At 57.1% G+C, this 15,228-nt stretch overlaps 1 protein-coding gene across 2 annotated transcripts in view; it reads right to left on the bottom strand.

Annotated features, from left to right (window-relative positions):
• Window positions 1-3,046, bottom strand: part of PRKCB (protein kinase C beta) — a 115,587-nt gene extending 112,541 nt beyond the window's left edge. The window contains exons 1-2 of one of the 2 annotated variants that reach the window (XM_069869988.1): window positions 2,753-3,046; window positions 2,163-2,194 (exon numbers count right to left, since the gene is read on the bottom strand). In XM_069869988.1, coding sequence (XP_069726089.1) covers window positions 2,163-2,194; window positions 2,753-2,922 — 202 coding nt within the window. In that variant the 5' untranslated portion in view covers window positions 2,923-3,046. The remainder of the gene's footprint in view (window positions 1-2,162; window positions 2,195-2,752) is intronic. The other variant, XM_069869989.1, reaches the window with a different exon arrangement.
• Window positions 3,047-15,228: the final 12,182 nt, after the last annotated feature.

The raw sequence follows: 15,228 nt of genomic DNA, 5'->3' as shown, positions 1-15,228 counted from the left end.
CATGGAGCCTTCGCTGTAATGAGGATCCCACCCAGGGACCCTCGCAGAAGGGGCCGCACACAGAAATCCACAGGAGACCATTGATTTGGGGAAGGAATTTGGGGGAAAGATTGGTCTGTGCCACTTACCGCAGCCTGCAAAACTTCCTATTGCAACACGGTAACGCCTGTAACACCAGAATAACCTGGAAAGCCGTTTCCTAAGGCAGAAAGGCATGTTACAGAGCAGCTACAAGCTTCTGGAGAAGCCACTGAGCACAGCGCACTACTAGGAACCCTGCAGGGCTCCTGCCCCAAGAATCCCAGGGCAGGACAGGGCTCTTTCACCTCTGCCAGCTGGGGAGGGTATCCCTCTGAAGGCTAATTGCTGCCCATTAGCAAGTCCAGGTGACCATCATTGGCCCTATTTACCAGCCTTGTGCTGAAGAGTGGTTTGATACTGGCTAAAAACATGTAAGGATAAACCTTGAGGCAAGCACGCAATTGCAGGTTCAGACAACAGTTCCTAGTGGCTGGAAAAGAGACTTGAAAATTATCAAATTATGATACTGAAGGGTATAGACAGAACTGAGCAAAGCTCTAGAAAGGTTAGAGGAAAAGCCTTGCCCCACAGCCCCTGATCCCCACCAGCTTTTCTAGCACACCTCAGATTTCAGAGGTGTTAGGGGTGCACAAACACACCAGAATCAAGGGCTGGGAAGATCCACAGTAAGAGGCAGGAGCTGCACAGACTGAACTGCACAGGTATGAAGCCCCAGGTACCGAGGGAAGTTGTGACCTTGAGTAGCACCGCTCGGAAGGGCAGGTTTCAGCCTCCACATCTGCTCTCCTCTGCTTGCCGACACCAGCCAAGCCTTCAGGTGGGGGCTTGGGAGGTGGCAGGGAGATGCTTTTGGTGGTTTACGGTTCTATTCCAAAGGCAAACATTAAGGATGAGCTGCAGCACTGTTCAGACTGGGCTGGGCTCACGCCCACAGCTGCCCTGGCCAGCGGGCACCGCCGCACCGGGACCGTGTGCCACACCGTAACCGGAGAGCGCCTGCTGTTTTAGATACAACGAGGGCTGCCAAGAGAAGCTGCTCTTAAGATATTAGTTACGCACCGGCTTAATTTTCATGCTAAATCTTGGGATCCAGACACCCACCTAAATAAAAATATACGTAAGAACGAAATCCCATGGCCAGCCTGCAAGCACCAGCCCTGCTTGAGTCCCGAGCCCAGGCTTTAACCTCGCGCCGCCGCGGCCAGGATTAGCCAGGCTGCCTGCGAGCATGTGCAACCCGCTGTTTGGCTGGCTAAAAGAGCACCAAGCAACGGCTAAAAGAGCAACCGAGCCCGGGTAATTCACCCCAATTTCCTGAGGGGACATCACAAATCCCTGAAGAGCCCCTCCAGAACGCAGCACTATCAGAACAAAGAAATCCGATTGTAGTAACCCAGAAGCTATCGCAAGGCATTTGGTTATAAAGCCTCATTTTTCCCCAGCAACACAAGCGAGCCATTCAAGCTGCTCCCGACCGCAGCTACAGCATCCGACCGCCTGCCGCCCTGCCAGCACGCAGCCCACTTGCCACTCACACACATGTTTTCATGTGCAGTGCGTTCAAAATAATAAACCTCCCCCTGCCTTTTGGGGGGATTTATCTCAAGTCTCGGGCACTTATTTCTAATAAGAAAACCGAACCGGCTTGAAAGCACCGGTTGATGAAAGGAAATGCCTGAACTGCTACCCTGGCCTGGGAACAGCAGTTCCCGTGGGGACGCTGCCCACCAGCTGTGGTGACGACGGGCACGGTGGGTGCCACGGGGACGCTGCCCACCGGTGAGACTGTGATGATGGGCACGGGGAGCGCCACGAGGACGCTGCCCACCGGCCGTGGTGGCAACAGGCACAGTGGGTCCCAGGGGGACGCTGCCCACTGGTGACTGTGATGATGGGCATGGGGGGTGCCACGGCGACGCTGCCCACCGGCCGGGGTGACGACGGGCACAGTGGGCGCCACGGGGATGCTGCCCACCAGCAATAGTGACAATGGGCACGGTGGGTAGCACGGGGACGCTGCCCACCAGCAATGGTGACGATGGGCATGGTGGGTCCCATGTCAATGCCCGTTCCCGGGGAGGGGGGTGACAGTGCCAGCCCCCCCGCAGCACGACACTCACCTTGACACTGGAAGCCCTGCTTGCCGAAGCCCCTGTGGAGAGAGAGGCGGCGTGAGACACCGGTACCGGCATCGCAAAGCCCTTGCCTGCCGGTGGGAAGGGGGAGGAGGGGAAAGGGGGCACTCGGGGGGCTGAGCGGGGCTGGGTGGGGAGCCTGCCGGGCAGGGGGTCCCAGAGCGGGTAGAGAGGAGGGAGGTCCCGACAGGTGAGGGGGTTCCAGAGCCGGTGATGGTGGAGGGGTCCCGGTACCGGTCAGGGTAAAGGGGGGAGCCCTGGAGCTGCTGAACAGGGGGTCCCAGAGAGGGGAGAATGAGACAGGGGGATCCTGCCGGCTGGAGGGAAGGGGTGTCCCGGTGCCGGCCAAGTGAGGGGGGATCCCGGAGAGGGGGAAGGGAGGTTCCTGGCGGACCAGGGGTCCCGGAGCGGGTTAGGGATTCCGGGATTCCTGGTGGGCAGGGTAGGAGGGGGGGTCCCGGTGCTGGTCAAGGTGAGGGGGGCGGGGGGTCTCGGTGCTGGTCAAGCGTACGGGGGGAGGGTCAGGTGCTGGCCGGGTGAAGGACGGGGTTGGGGGGGGGGGGGGGATGTCTCACCAGATGAAGTCGGTGCAGTGGCTGCAGAAGGTGGGCTGCTTGAAGAACCGCGCCGTGAACTTGTGGTTCTTCACCTCGTGGACGTTCTTCTGCCGCAGGGCGCCTTTGCGGGCGAAGCGCACGGGTCCCTCCTCGCCCTCGGGGCCCGGCGCGGCCGGCGGCTCGGCCATGCTGCGTGCGGGCTGCCGGCCGCCGCCTCGGCTCCCTCCGCTCCGGTTCCGTTCGGTTCGGTGCAGGCGGGGCCGGGGCCGACGGCGCGCGGCACCTCTGGCTGCAGCTGGCGGGGGCGCCGGCACTCACCCGCGGCGCCACGCCCCCCTCATTTGCATAAAGGGCGCGCCCCTCCATCTCCATAGAGGGCCACGCCCCCGGGCTGCACAGCGAGTCCCGCCCTTCGGGTGCGCTGGGAGACACGCCCACCTCATTTGCATAGATAGCCACGCCCCCCCCCCCCGCATAGCGACTCTCATTGCGCGGCTAGCCACGCCCCCTCATCTGCATATCAAACCCCGCCCCCTCCCAGCATGGGAACCCGCGCTCGGCCGTGGCCCCGCCCCTCGGCCGCGCGTGCTCATTTGCATATCGCCGCGCGGGCTCGGGGGGGGCTGGAGCCGCCGCGAGGCGCAGTGGGCGGGGCCACGGGAAGCCCCGCCCCTGGGTCATTTGCATATGGCGCCCGCGCTGCCGTGCCCCGCGGGGACCGCGACCAGGGATCATGGAGTCACCAAGTTGGGAAAGACCCCCAGGATCATCGAGTCCAACCATTCCCATCAGTCACTCAACCGTGCCCCTCAGCACCTCGTCCACCCGTCCCTTAAACCCCTCCAGGGAAGGTGAAGCAGCCACCTCCCTGGGCAGCCTCTGCCAGTGCCCAATGATCCTTTCTGTGAAAAATTTTTTCCTAATGTCCAGCCTAAACCTCCCCTGGTGGAGCTTGAGGCCATTCCCTCTCATCCTGTCCCCTGTCACTTGGGAGAAGAGCCCAGCTCCCTCCTCTCCACAACCTCCTTTCAGGTAGCTGTAGAGAGCAATGAGGTCTCCCCTCAGCCTCCTCTTCTCCAGGCTAAACAACCCCAGCTCTCTCAGCCGTTCCTCACAAGGCCTGTTCTCCAGCCCCCTCACCAGCTTTGTTGCTCTTCTCTGGACTCGCTCCAGAGCCCCAACGTCCTTCTTGTGGTGAGGGGCCCAGAACTGAACACAGGATTCGAGGAGCAGGAATCGGCACCGAGCGGGAGCTGTGTGAGCAGCCCGTGCAGGGCCGTCCCCCTCTCCCGCTGCCCAGCCTGGAGGAGGGGAGTGAGGAGGAGATGGATAGGCAATAATAACGGTGATAACGGCAAAAACACCTCAGGAAATCCTGCCCTCGAGTCGGTTGCGGCCGTCACCTGCAGGGAACAGGAGGTGCTGGCTGCTGGGTTGGCACGGGGAACGATGGCCACGGCCTCCCCAAGCCTCCACCACGCTTCCCTGAACTGCCTTTAGGCTTCCCCGAATTTCTGCTGGGCTTCCCCCAGCTCCCGCTTTCCCAGTCACCCTTACGCTTCCCCATCTCCCTTTAGGCTTTCCCCATCTCCCTTTAGGCTTCCCCAATCTCCTGCCACGCTTTCCCAAACTCCCGCTTTCCCAGTCCCCCAAGGGCTTTGCCCACGGCTCCGAGCTCCTCTCAGAATGTTGTTTTTAAAGTTAGAATTCAAATGATGACTTTCTTTGACCCTGGAAAGCCCTCAGCCGACTGGCGCAGAGCAGAGATCAAACCTCCTTCACTATCTGTCTCTCTTGCACCTGCCAGCACTGACCCTGAAACTCCGATCTGTCAGCATCCTCCAACAGCCACCCCGGTGCCCGGCTTGGGAGCTGAGGCAACGAACATTCCAATCAAACCGGGAGGCTTAATCAAAACATAATAACGAAAATATTTTTGTGAACAGCAATTCTTTCTAAATTCTCCTTTGTGGGAGTTAATTCTGGCTCTTGCAGCCGTGCGATCGCTTTCCTTCTGTGGACCCCGAGCATCCCTGCTCCGCTCGGCTCCAGCCCTCCGTCCTACGAGCTCTTTCTCTGAAGAATGCCCTGCGAGCTTGAGGGAATTAAACCCCAGGAGCTGTACCAAAAATAGGCCTGGGGCTCTTATTATGTGGCTGCTTTGAAAGGTTCATTACAATAACGAGACGTGGCTGCCCCGTCCTGCTGCTGCCGACGTTCCCTGAACAGACAGCCTTGTTACCAACCTCCAGCAGTGTGTGAGTCTAAGAAAGGGGGATAAGCAGCAGGCAGCCCTCCCGTGCTGTGCTGGTGGTGTGAGGCGTGAAGGGACCCTTCCCGGGCTCCCCGGGGGCCAAGGGGCTGCGCTTTGGCCCCGTCGCCGCTCCAGCCCGCGCTGCAGGGTCTCAGCTGCGAGGAAGCCCTGCTCGCTGCTAGGCTGCACGGAAATCTCCCCCACCGAAAGAACTCCTTCGGCATGCAAAGGAATGGGGGCAATAACGCAAATAATAACAGGTCATTTTGATTCCTTTCCTGTGTACTTTTGCAAAGGAAAGCGCTTTATTAGCCTAAGTGCTTGCTACACTCAACTAGGCTGAATTCTTCTCCTTTTAATGGTAAACTCTGGGTGTTGTTCCTCCCTCGTTGTTCTTTTGCTGTATGTACCCATTTTCCAAACACAGCTGCTGCATCTGAAACGCAGCGGTAGCAGAAACCCCTGAGAATGTGTCTTTAATTTCCCCTAAGTGTTGATAATCCCGTTAGTATTCACACTCAAACTTTCTTCACTCCACATGGCCAAGAAGCACAAAAACCAGGTACAGTCCCTGTACTCAGGAGGTTGGCTTCTTTTTGCCTTGTTTTATGGTTTTCGCTCTTGAGCTCAATCAGCCGTGTCACATCAAAGGCAGGATTTCCAACACCACGTTGGTTTCAATGGGAGCTGGGTACCCAGATCCCCTCAGTGCCTTGTGATGTCAGGCTGAGCATCCCAGCAGCTCCTTCCTCTAAGGAATCTGTCATAGTTATTAATGTAAGCAGAGTCACCCCAGGCGGGATGAGGGGACTAAAACACAAATAACTCCGAACTGGCACTCTCAGGGGAGCGCAGTGCGCGGAGCAGAAGGGAAATCAGCCCATTTCATTCCTGTTTCCATAAAAGTTCTGCATCACATTTCCCCCTCCATTGGCTCCTTTCATCAGATAGAGGAGCGCACCAAAACCCAAACTGATTCCTCAGCACAGGAAGGACATGGAGCTGTTGGAGCGAGTCCAGAGGAGGCTATGAAGATGATCCAAGGGCTGGAGCACCTCCTGTAGGAGGACAGACTGAGAGGGTTGGGGTTGTTCTCAGGTTGGAGAAAAGAAGGCTCCAGGGAGACCTTAGAGCAGCTTCTGGGACTGAAAGGGGCTCCAGGAAAGCTGAGGAGGGGTTCTTGATTAGGGAGTGCAGGGATAGGATGGGGGGAAGGTTTTTCGGCTGAAAGATGGGAGACTGAGATGAGATCTTGGGAAGAAATGTTTTGCTGTGAGGTTTGGAGGCCCTGGCCCAGGTTGCCCAGAGCAGTGGTGGCTGCCCCATCCCTGGAGGGGTTCAAGGCCAGGTTGGATGGGGCTGGGAGCCCCTGATCCAGTGGGAGGTGTCCCTGCCCGTGGCAAGGGTGGGACTGGATGGGTTTGAGGTCCTTCCAACCCAACCATTGCATGCTTCCCTGCCTACAGCTGCAGGTACCTCATGGAGCACAGCACTGGAGAATCCAGGCTCGCTTTTGCCCATGGGCTCTGCTACCATGGGGGTGGGAGAGCAGCCCTGCAGCTGCAGGAGCCGTGGAGACAACGGGTGCAGGAGCAGGCTCCCATAGAGACATGAGTCACATCCTGAGGAAGGGACCTCATCCTCCCACCAGGCAACTGAGGAGCTGCTTTGTGGAAGGGAAAGCACGGAGCGTGCAGCAGGGCTGCCGCTCGCTCTGGGAAATGTGTGAGCAGAAGAGCCTGGCATGAGGCCACGGGGTCAGGTCTGCAGGAGACGAGTAACACAAACCCTCTCCAACAAATACCCCAAACCACAACTATAAAACTGCAGGGGTTCAGGTCAGAAACCTGCTGGGATGGCACAGCCCGGTGTGCTGCACCAAGACGCGCTGCACCTCGCTCACCATGCCAGCCGGCTCCAGCCCCGCGGCTGGGATGGAGAGAACCAGCCCCGAAGTCCAGCAGAGAGGTAGAATCCCAGAAGACAAGGGAAACTCTCCCCATTTCCTAAGCAAGCTCTGCTTCCACACACGCAGAAGACCCTAACACTGATGTGGATGGGACACATACAGGAGCTCCGTCCCGGAGCAGCGGATCACACGGGAGCGCAGGCGAGCTCCTAGCAAGCGCGCTGCAGCCTCCAGCCCTGCATTGCTGTAGGGACACTTCTCCCTCAGTGCCCACAGGATCTTCCTCTACAGAATTCAGAGATGCTGGAGAACAGATTTTTCTCCTTTTTTCAGTGTTTTTTTCTTAGGGACCTAAATCCGCCACAGGAAACAGGTGGAGGAAGAGTCAAACTCTAATTAAATATAAAGGTGTCTCGGCAGCGCTCAGTGGCCTCCGCCTCCATTTGCGGATGCTGTCACAGCCCCCAGCATGCCAGGAGGGTTGACAGAAGGATAAGGGGACCCTGGAGCCAGGACCTGCTGCCCCCTCCCTGCATCGCTCCATGAGCAGCGAGTCTTAGCTGTGGCTCTCACGCTGTGCACCTCCCCAGGCCTTCTTGCAGCTCTGCAGAGCTCATGAGAACGTTTCTGAGGATGCACTCAGAGCTCCCAGGAGCATCAGGCTGGGTGCAGGGTGCTGGGGTCCTGGGAGGTGTCTCCCAGTGCCAGGGGTGCCCACTGTGCCCAAGGGATTGAAGTTGTAAGAGCTTTCACACAAAGTGTTCCTGCCAGGAAAGGGCAGATCACCACGCACACCCATTGCCTTCTTTCTTTTGAGGAAAGCCCTGGTCCCACCAACCTTTGGAAACGCTCCTTGTTGCTCACAGCAGTTGATTCCTCAGCCCCGGTGGCAGAAGCTGCCTGGGTGGCACCTGGAGGACAGCATGGCCACAGTGACCCCACAGGGGACCAAGGGCCAGTGGGGCAGTGCTGGGGCATCCCTGGCTGCTCTGGGAAGCTCCAGTCCCACCAGTCACCCCCTGTGGGGAAAGATGTTTTGCCCCGGGCTCCGCGGGGACGCTGAAGCGGAGGGGGTGATGGGCAGCCCCCCTGCAGCAAGGCAATGTCAGCTGCACTGGTTTTTCCCTTTCTGCTTTCACAATTTTTGCATGTTTCATGTCCTCCATGTGGAGAGGATGGAGTGAGGAAGAGAGAAGCTGCGCTCATGTGAGGAGAGCCCTAGTTACCCACCCACCAGAGGCGAGAGCATCCTTCGCAGCCAGCTGCCCAGAGCATCCCAAACGCTGGTGCCTCAGTGTTACATAAACCACCAGGAGCCGCCGGTGATGGGGAGAGCTGCGGAGGCTGAACAGCCGCTGCTCCTCTCTTGGATGTGAAAAGCAATTGTTTTCATTTACCTCCACCAGACTTCAGTAGCAGCCTTGATTTGATCCAGCAGTGCAGATGCCGGACGGCTGCTCTGTGTGGCTCTCCGACACCTCGCAGAACACTTCTGTCACCCAGAGGAGGCTTCAAACACAGGGAGCAGAGACACCCAGGTGTGTCAGGCAGAAAGGAGGAAACCTGGGCAAAGAAAGCAAAGAAATGTTATCCATAGCGGTCCCCAGAGTGCAGGTTATTCAGCTGGCAGAGAGCTGGTGTGTGCTGACCCTCCACCCAGGCGCCCCAGGGCAGGAGGGCAAAGGGACTGCAGTACAGAATGATGGTTAAAGAGGGCTCTGTCCTCCCCAAGTCCACCTGCCCAGTGCAGAGCAGGCAGGACAGCATCTCCCAGCTCTCCAGAGAACACAGTTCTCTGTAGAAGCAGAGCTTGTGCCTTTTTCCAGACTCTCAACTGCCCTGTGCTCCTTTGCCCAGGACTCACGGGCACCCAAGAGCAAGATGGGTTGTGAGGACAGCCTGGGGTGCGATTCCCAGCACGGAGCTGCCAGGCTGTGAGGAGCTGGAGAAGCAAGCTGGCTCCTGGCTCGGCATGCAGACTCACAGTGCCTGCTGTTCAGGGTTTGTGTAAACGCATTGCTGTTTTACAGGCCCACCAACATTTCTTCCATCCCTCCTGAAGGCAAAGCGCATTGCGGATGAATAAATGAGACAAGGAGCCCATGTCTCTCACCGCCCTGCTCCAGCGAGGGGCACAGGCACCAAACCTGCCAAAGAGCTGCAGGAACCACGGGCTCCAAACCAGCACGCGGGGAAAGCGCAGTCACACACTGGGTACTTGCGTGGTTCGGCGCATCACAAACGTGGTGAGGCTATTTAAATATTTCATATTCCTGGCTGCTGGCTTTCAGGGAGAACAAATTAATTCTGTTTCATGTACCCAGAGATGGCCCACATCAAACCGCCTGCCTGCTCCGTTGGTTAAACAAAGTCAGTGGTAAAATCCTTGGGGTTTTGCTGCTTGTTTCCGAAACCATTTGATGGGTAAGTGGCTTTCATGTCCTGTGACTCTAAGCTGGGAAGCGGTCATTACTTTTTACTATTGATCCAAGCCGGTGGGGATTTCTTGCTGCCTTCCAAGTGGGGTTGGAAGCCAGAGCAGCGCTGCCACCTCCACCAATGTTCCAAGAGCATTGGGGCTCAGGATGGCAAGGAGGGGAGTTAAGGAGAACTCTTAAATTTTCTGAACAAACTGAACAGCAAGCCCAAGCCGTAAGCGATGGGCTCGAGCTGACGTGTGGCCACTTGCCCATCCAGCTGTACCGATGCCACCCCTGCATCTCCAAGTGCCTGGTACACTCCATGCCTGGTACACTCCCTGCACGCCAGTGCTGCTCTCGGAGTCTGTTGTGTCTGGGGACTGAGCCCCCTGCTCTGGAGGCAGAGAGAGCAGAAGCAAAGTGCCACATACCCACCCGCCAGTGATGATGGTGCCACCAAGGCCCTGCCACCCTCTCCCACCCCTTGGCTGGAGCTGCTCCTGCCTCCTCGGGGGTGCAAAATCATTCTGCTTGTGCCACGGCAAATGCCAGCTGCCACCCCCCAGGAGCTGGGATTCTCTGCAGCGCTCCTCCTCGCCAGGGATGGCTGGGTTTATACATATTGTTCATCACACTGCTCAGAAAAATGATCTGATCATGGAGTTATTCACCCAGCCCTCGAGGAGATCCATTTAAATAACAATGAGGCTCGGTTACAGGCAGCGGGGATGAGCTGGGTGCACAATGACTTCTTCATTAAGCTTTGCCTCCCAGGGCTTTCCTCCCAGCTGAGCCTCTTCCCTCTCAGCCAGTGCCTCTGAACCAGCAAACCCTCATCCCACAGAGCCAGTTTCTCCAAGAACACTGTCACCTGGGTGCCTTAACACCCAGGAGGGAGAAATCCTCATATAGATATTGTATAAGATAATGGCTTTGGCCTTTGTCCACCCCCAGCTTACCCTGGCACCGCTGCTGGCACACTCTTAGTGTGGAAATCCCTTCACACAGATGCTTCACAGAAAATCCCATGGCTCTTCTCTGCCTGTTGGCTCCAAGTGAGCACAGGTCTGGCTTGGCTCCCGCCACCAAAGCATCATCCTCACACTCTGCTCCCTTTCCCCCAGCAGCTCTGCCCCTGGGCTGCCCTCTCTCCAGCTGCTCCTCTCTTTTCCCAGCAAAAAACCCACACCTGGGATGAAGCACAGCTTTCCATCAGCACAGGGTGGGGTTTGCTTCTTCTCACTGCTTTTATCTCGTGTTATTTTCCATTGGAGATTATTCCAGCTGGAAGGCGAGAGCTGCAGGCCAGGCGTGCCAGGCTCCTGCCTCGCTGTCCCCGCTGTCCCTGCACCGGAGCTGGTGGAGGAGAGGTGCAAAGGAGCCTCACAGAGGCTTTGCAGCTGGAGAAATGGGTTTCCCTCCTTGTTCCCCTGTCCATGACACTCTCCTGGCTGGTATCTTAATGTACTGCGTACCCCCTCACCACTCAGTGCTGCTACTGGCAAAGGCTGAGGATGCCACCAACCCCTTCCCTGGGCGCTTTGCCTGCCAAGACAGAGGATCCTGGCCATGCCCACCCTCGGTGACACGTCCCCCTGTTCCCGGTGTCTGCCAGGCTCTGTACCCTTATGTGCATGTTTATGTTACAGGAGCATCTCTGACGGGCTGCAATGGCCACAGATGAGGTGTCTCACCTTTCCTCTCACTAGAGGTGACCCAGGAGCCTGTCTGCAGCTTTACCGCTGACTGGTCGCTGCCATCTGCAGCATTGGCTCCTCGTCTCTGCAGTTCAGTTTCTCCTCTCCAGCTGGGTTCCCTCAGCAGCATCACTGCAGGCGCTCGAGCTCCTGGTTGCGGTGGCTTTGGGACTCCAGCGCCAGAGCTGCAGCCAAACCGGTTTGCTTTGCGCAGCGTGGGGCCTCACGGGACCTCACAGTAACTCTCAGACCACAAACATTTCAAGTCAGGCAAAGCTGGGGAGAAAACGCTGTGAAAACCAAAACTGAGAACAGAGAACACTCAACCTGCTGCTGGATTTCCAGAAATAATTGAGAACGTTTCATCAAAAATAAAACCGAAAAAAAAATCCCCCCCCCACAAAGATTCTCTGCTTTGTTAATTTAGAAATCAAAAGGATTTTTGAATGGAAAACATTTGCATGAGGTTTTCGCTCCTCTCTGACTGAATGACTCGTTTGGGGTTTTGCACGGCGGCGCCTTAGCTGCTCTTGGGTTTCATTCACCGCAAGGGCATCTCCCAGGCACAGGTGGGAGGGTTGCGGGTGCTGGGCTGCCCTAGAGAATCCCCTGGCTCCTGGGACCCTGCCCCAGAGCATCCCCTGGCTCCCAGGACCCTGCCCCAGCACAGGCAGGGAGCTCAGCACGGACCGAGCTGGATTTTTCTGCTGGAAATTGCAGCGGGCTGTTTTATCCGGTGAGCTTCAAGGTTTATTTATCCCTTCCTCACGCTTGCTCATCTGTGTGTGTTAGCTAGATCACACCAGTTGCCATCTGGAGGAAACTGTAATTTGTTTTCTGGCTTTTTCCTACTACCTGTGGCTCCTCAGGCTCTTCCCTGCCCCTCTCAGAGCCTGGAGCCCCACAGCACTGGTGCAGATATTGGGATTTGCAATGCACAACCCAACTCAGGGTGGCTGGAGGGCCATGGAGACCTGGAGCAACAGGTTCAGGGGCAAAGCAACACAGGAGCTCCCATCTCCAGGGAAATTCTTAACTCCTTGGTGCATGTGGATGCGAGGCCGTGGCTGATGCCCTCGTTGCACCCAGCCCAGGAGCTGTCGGAGTGTGCTCAGGTGACAATAATCCTCATCACCTGCAGTGGTCACATCTGCAGTGACAGAGGAGGAAGGTCCGTGCTCCACCAGCTCTCCCACTGGATTTCCCTTCCCAGCCTCACCAGGAAATCCAGTTGCTTCTGCAACCCTGGGGATGGAGGACAGCCTGTGAGATGTCACTCGGGCTTTCCCAGGCATCCCCCCTGCTCCGGGCTGCCTGCTCCTGGAAAAAATGGAAAGCAAAACCCTCAGTGCTCCCAGCTCCGTCTGGACCACATCCATCCCCTCCCTGAGCTCCTCTCTAAAGGAACGTTTGGCATCTGAGGGGCCATCCTGCCATTCCACCTCCCCGATTCATTCGAAGTGGAATCTCATCTCGTGAAACGACTTGCTGGCCTGGCAGCAGGTATCAGAACATAATTAAATCCCGCTGCTTTTCCAAATGTCCTTGGAAGCCTTCAGCCTGACCCAGTTCTGGTGCATCCCAGGAGCAACATGCCCGCAGGGTGCCCTGCCTGCTCTTCGGACCCTGATGCCCATAGGACACCCCTGCACCCAGGATCCCCTTCCAGTGTCTGGGGTGCTGCGGGCACATGAGAGCTCCCCACACACTGCCCAGCAGCTTGGGATGCCACTGTTCCCATGGCAACGGGGATGCTGAAAAAAAAAAAAAAGGAAAGAACAGGAAAGGAGCTGAGGAAAGCATGGGGAGGGGGGGATGGGATGGAACAGGATGGGATGGGGGAAAACCAGACCTGAGGTCACTCCACTCCACCCCATGCTCCTCTCTGACTGCAGTTTGAGGTATTTTTTCCTCTGTGTCACTATTTTTTTCCTCTGTGTCACTATTTTTTTCTTAAATCAAAGCTGAATCCAGAATCACCACGTGATGCCAGGACCTGTGGCTTGGGAAATAGTGTGAGGGGATGGGCAGGAAAGCAGCAAAGCCGGGGGCAGCTCCTGGTGCCAGCAGGCAGGATGGAGAGACACGGTCAGGAGAAACATCTTTGTGGCAGCTCAGCACAGAAACACAGAATGGTTTGGGTTGGAAGGGACCTCAAACCCATCTAGTTCCACCCACTGCCATGGGCAGGGACACCTCCCACTGGATCAGGGGCTCCAAGACCCATCCAACCTGGCCTTGAACCCCTCCAGGGATGGGGCAGCCACCACTGCTCTGGGCAACCTGGGCCAGGGCTTCCCCAACCTCACAGCAAGACATTTCTCCCTGAGATCTCATCTCAATCTCCCCTCTGCCCATCCTTCATGTGTCCTGTCCCCTCCCACTGCAGGCCTGGCTGGTCCAGCCTGGGCAGGGATGCCCTTTGCCTTCATCCGGCGTCACCGTCGCTGTGAAGAAGAGGAGGAGGAGGCAGCCCCACCAGCACCAAGGTGCCAATTGCTCCTCCATTAGCAGCCAGTGTATTTCTTTATCAGCCCTCTGCTTCTCTGTACAATGTTGATCATTTTGACGGAGCATTTGTTTTAATCTCCCAAATGAGGAAGCAATCTTGTAAATATTGTGCGGTAATTAAAATGGCTATTTATTGTGCAGCATTCTGGCTGCTGCCAGCACAGATCCCGATTAGCATTCCCCTTCCAATGAGCCTTTGCTCCAGCCCGCCTTGCTGCTCCTTCGTCCTCACCCCAGCATCGGTGTGGCCAGACAACGCATCTCCAAGCCTGCAAGCCCTGCTGCTCGGATTCCCTGCTGTGAAAACCCTAGAGTTTGATATCCTCCAAAAACTGAGAAACCCAGTGGCAGCAGAGCGATGGAAACTCTGGTTTCCAAAGCCAAATCCGTTCAGTGGTTCCTGCCAGCAGCATCAGCCACCATGTTGGGGCGATGGATAACATGGGGTCTGTGGGAGAGGGGCTGTGTCCTGGGGCAGCGATGCCTTTGCCAGCTGTGACCCAGGTTTGGGGGGCCCTGTCTGTTCTCTGCTTGGCCCGGGGATGAGCTCCTGCCCAAAAGTTCGTGGTGGTCCTGCAGTGCAGGGACAATGAGCGTTCCCGACCTGCCCCATCACCATGGGAGACGGGCACTTTAAATGGCTTTAAACTGGAAGGCGGAAGGTTTAGATCAGACCTTAGGAAGAAATTCTTCACGATGAGGGTGAGGAGGTCCTGGCCCAGGTTGCCCAGAGCAGTGGTGGCTGCCCCATCCCTGGAGGGGTTCAAGGCCAGGTTGGATGGGGCTTGGAGCCCCTGATCCAGCGGGAGGTGTCTCTACCCATGATTCTGTGATCCAGACAGAAGTCCTAGAAAGGGATGGAGGCACCACAGGAGAGGGGTGACAAGCCTGGGAACTGCCCCCCTACTTGGGCTCACAGCCTCAACACGGGAGGTGGCTCTAGCTTGTTTCAAGAGCGTGCGCCTGCATCTCAGGAGGGGTTGCTGTCCCAGGGGTGATGCATCCCAGTGGTGGACTTGATGCCGCCCACTCACAGCAGAGCCTGTGGGGTCAGCACCAGTGACCTGCGGCGTGGCTGAGCCTGGAGCAGGATGGAGATGAGGATGGGGACAGGAGTGGGGCACATGGTTGCGTGTGCGGTCACACAATCATCTCTGCAGCAGCTGCATGGGCCTGGGCAGCGGGAAGGCTCAGCCTGGCCACAGAACATGCTGTGCATGGCTAGGAGGGGGGCAGAAATTTCTCTAAGATGGCTCAAAATCCTCCTCCTATGTCTCCATGGTGACCAGGAGCTTCTGCTGGCTCCAATGCTGGGTGCAGGGGTGGAGGGCAGGCAGGGGCCGTGTCTCGGGGGAGCAGGGCATCTTCCACCAGGGACTGTAGGGTGCTGGGGCTGAGCCATGGAGTGGAGAGGGACCTCACGGCCTGGGGAGCAGGACCACAGGACACTCAAACACCTCAAGCACCAAGCCCAGTGGGGAGGGTCAGGAGTTGTGTCTGAACTTGGCCTTCCACCCTCATCATATTTGCACGAGCACAGATGAGTTATGCGAGGCTTTGCCTTGTGCCGTTGCTGGTCGTTGTTGCCTCTCAACATTTGCAGTGGTGAAAGCTGAATAGAAAAAAAATTACTTGGAAATCAACATCTATCCAAAGCCACTCGAAAAACTCTTTAAAATGTAAATCCTTCCAGCTTGAGCGAT

This window comes from Phaenicophaeus curvirostris, chromosome 16 (assembly GCF_032191515.1).
Source record: "Phaenicophaeus curvirostris isolate KB17595 chromosome 16, BPBGC_Pcur_1.0, whole genome shotgun sequence".
NCBI lineage: Eukaryota > Metazoa > Chordata > Aves > Cuculiformes > Cuculidae > Phaenicophaeus > Phaenicophaeus curvirostris.
This window is presented reverse-complemented; position numbering and strand designations above follow the sequence as displayed.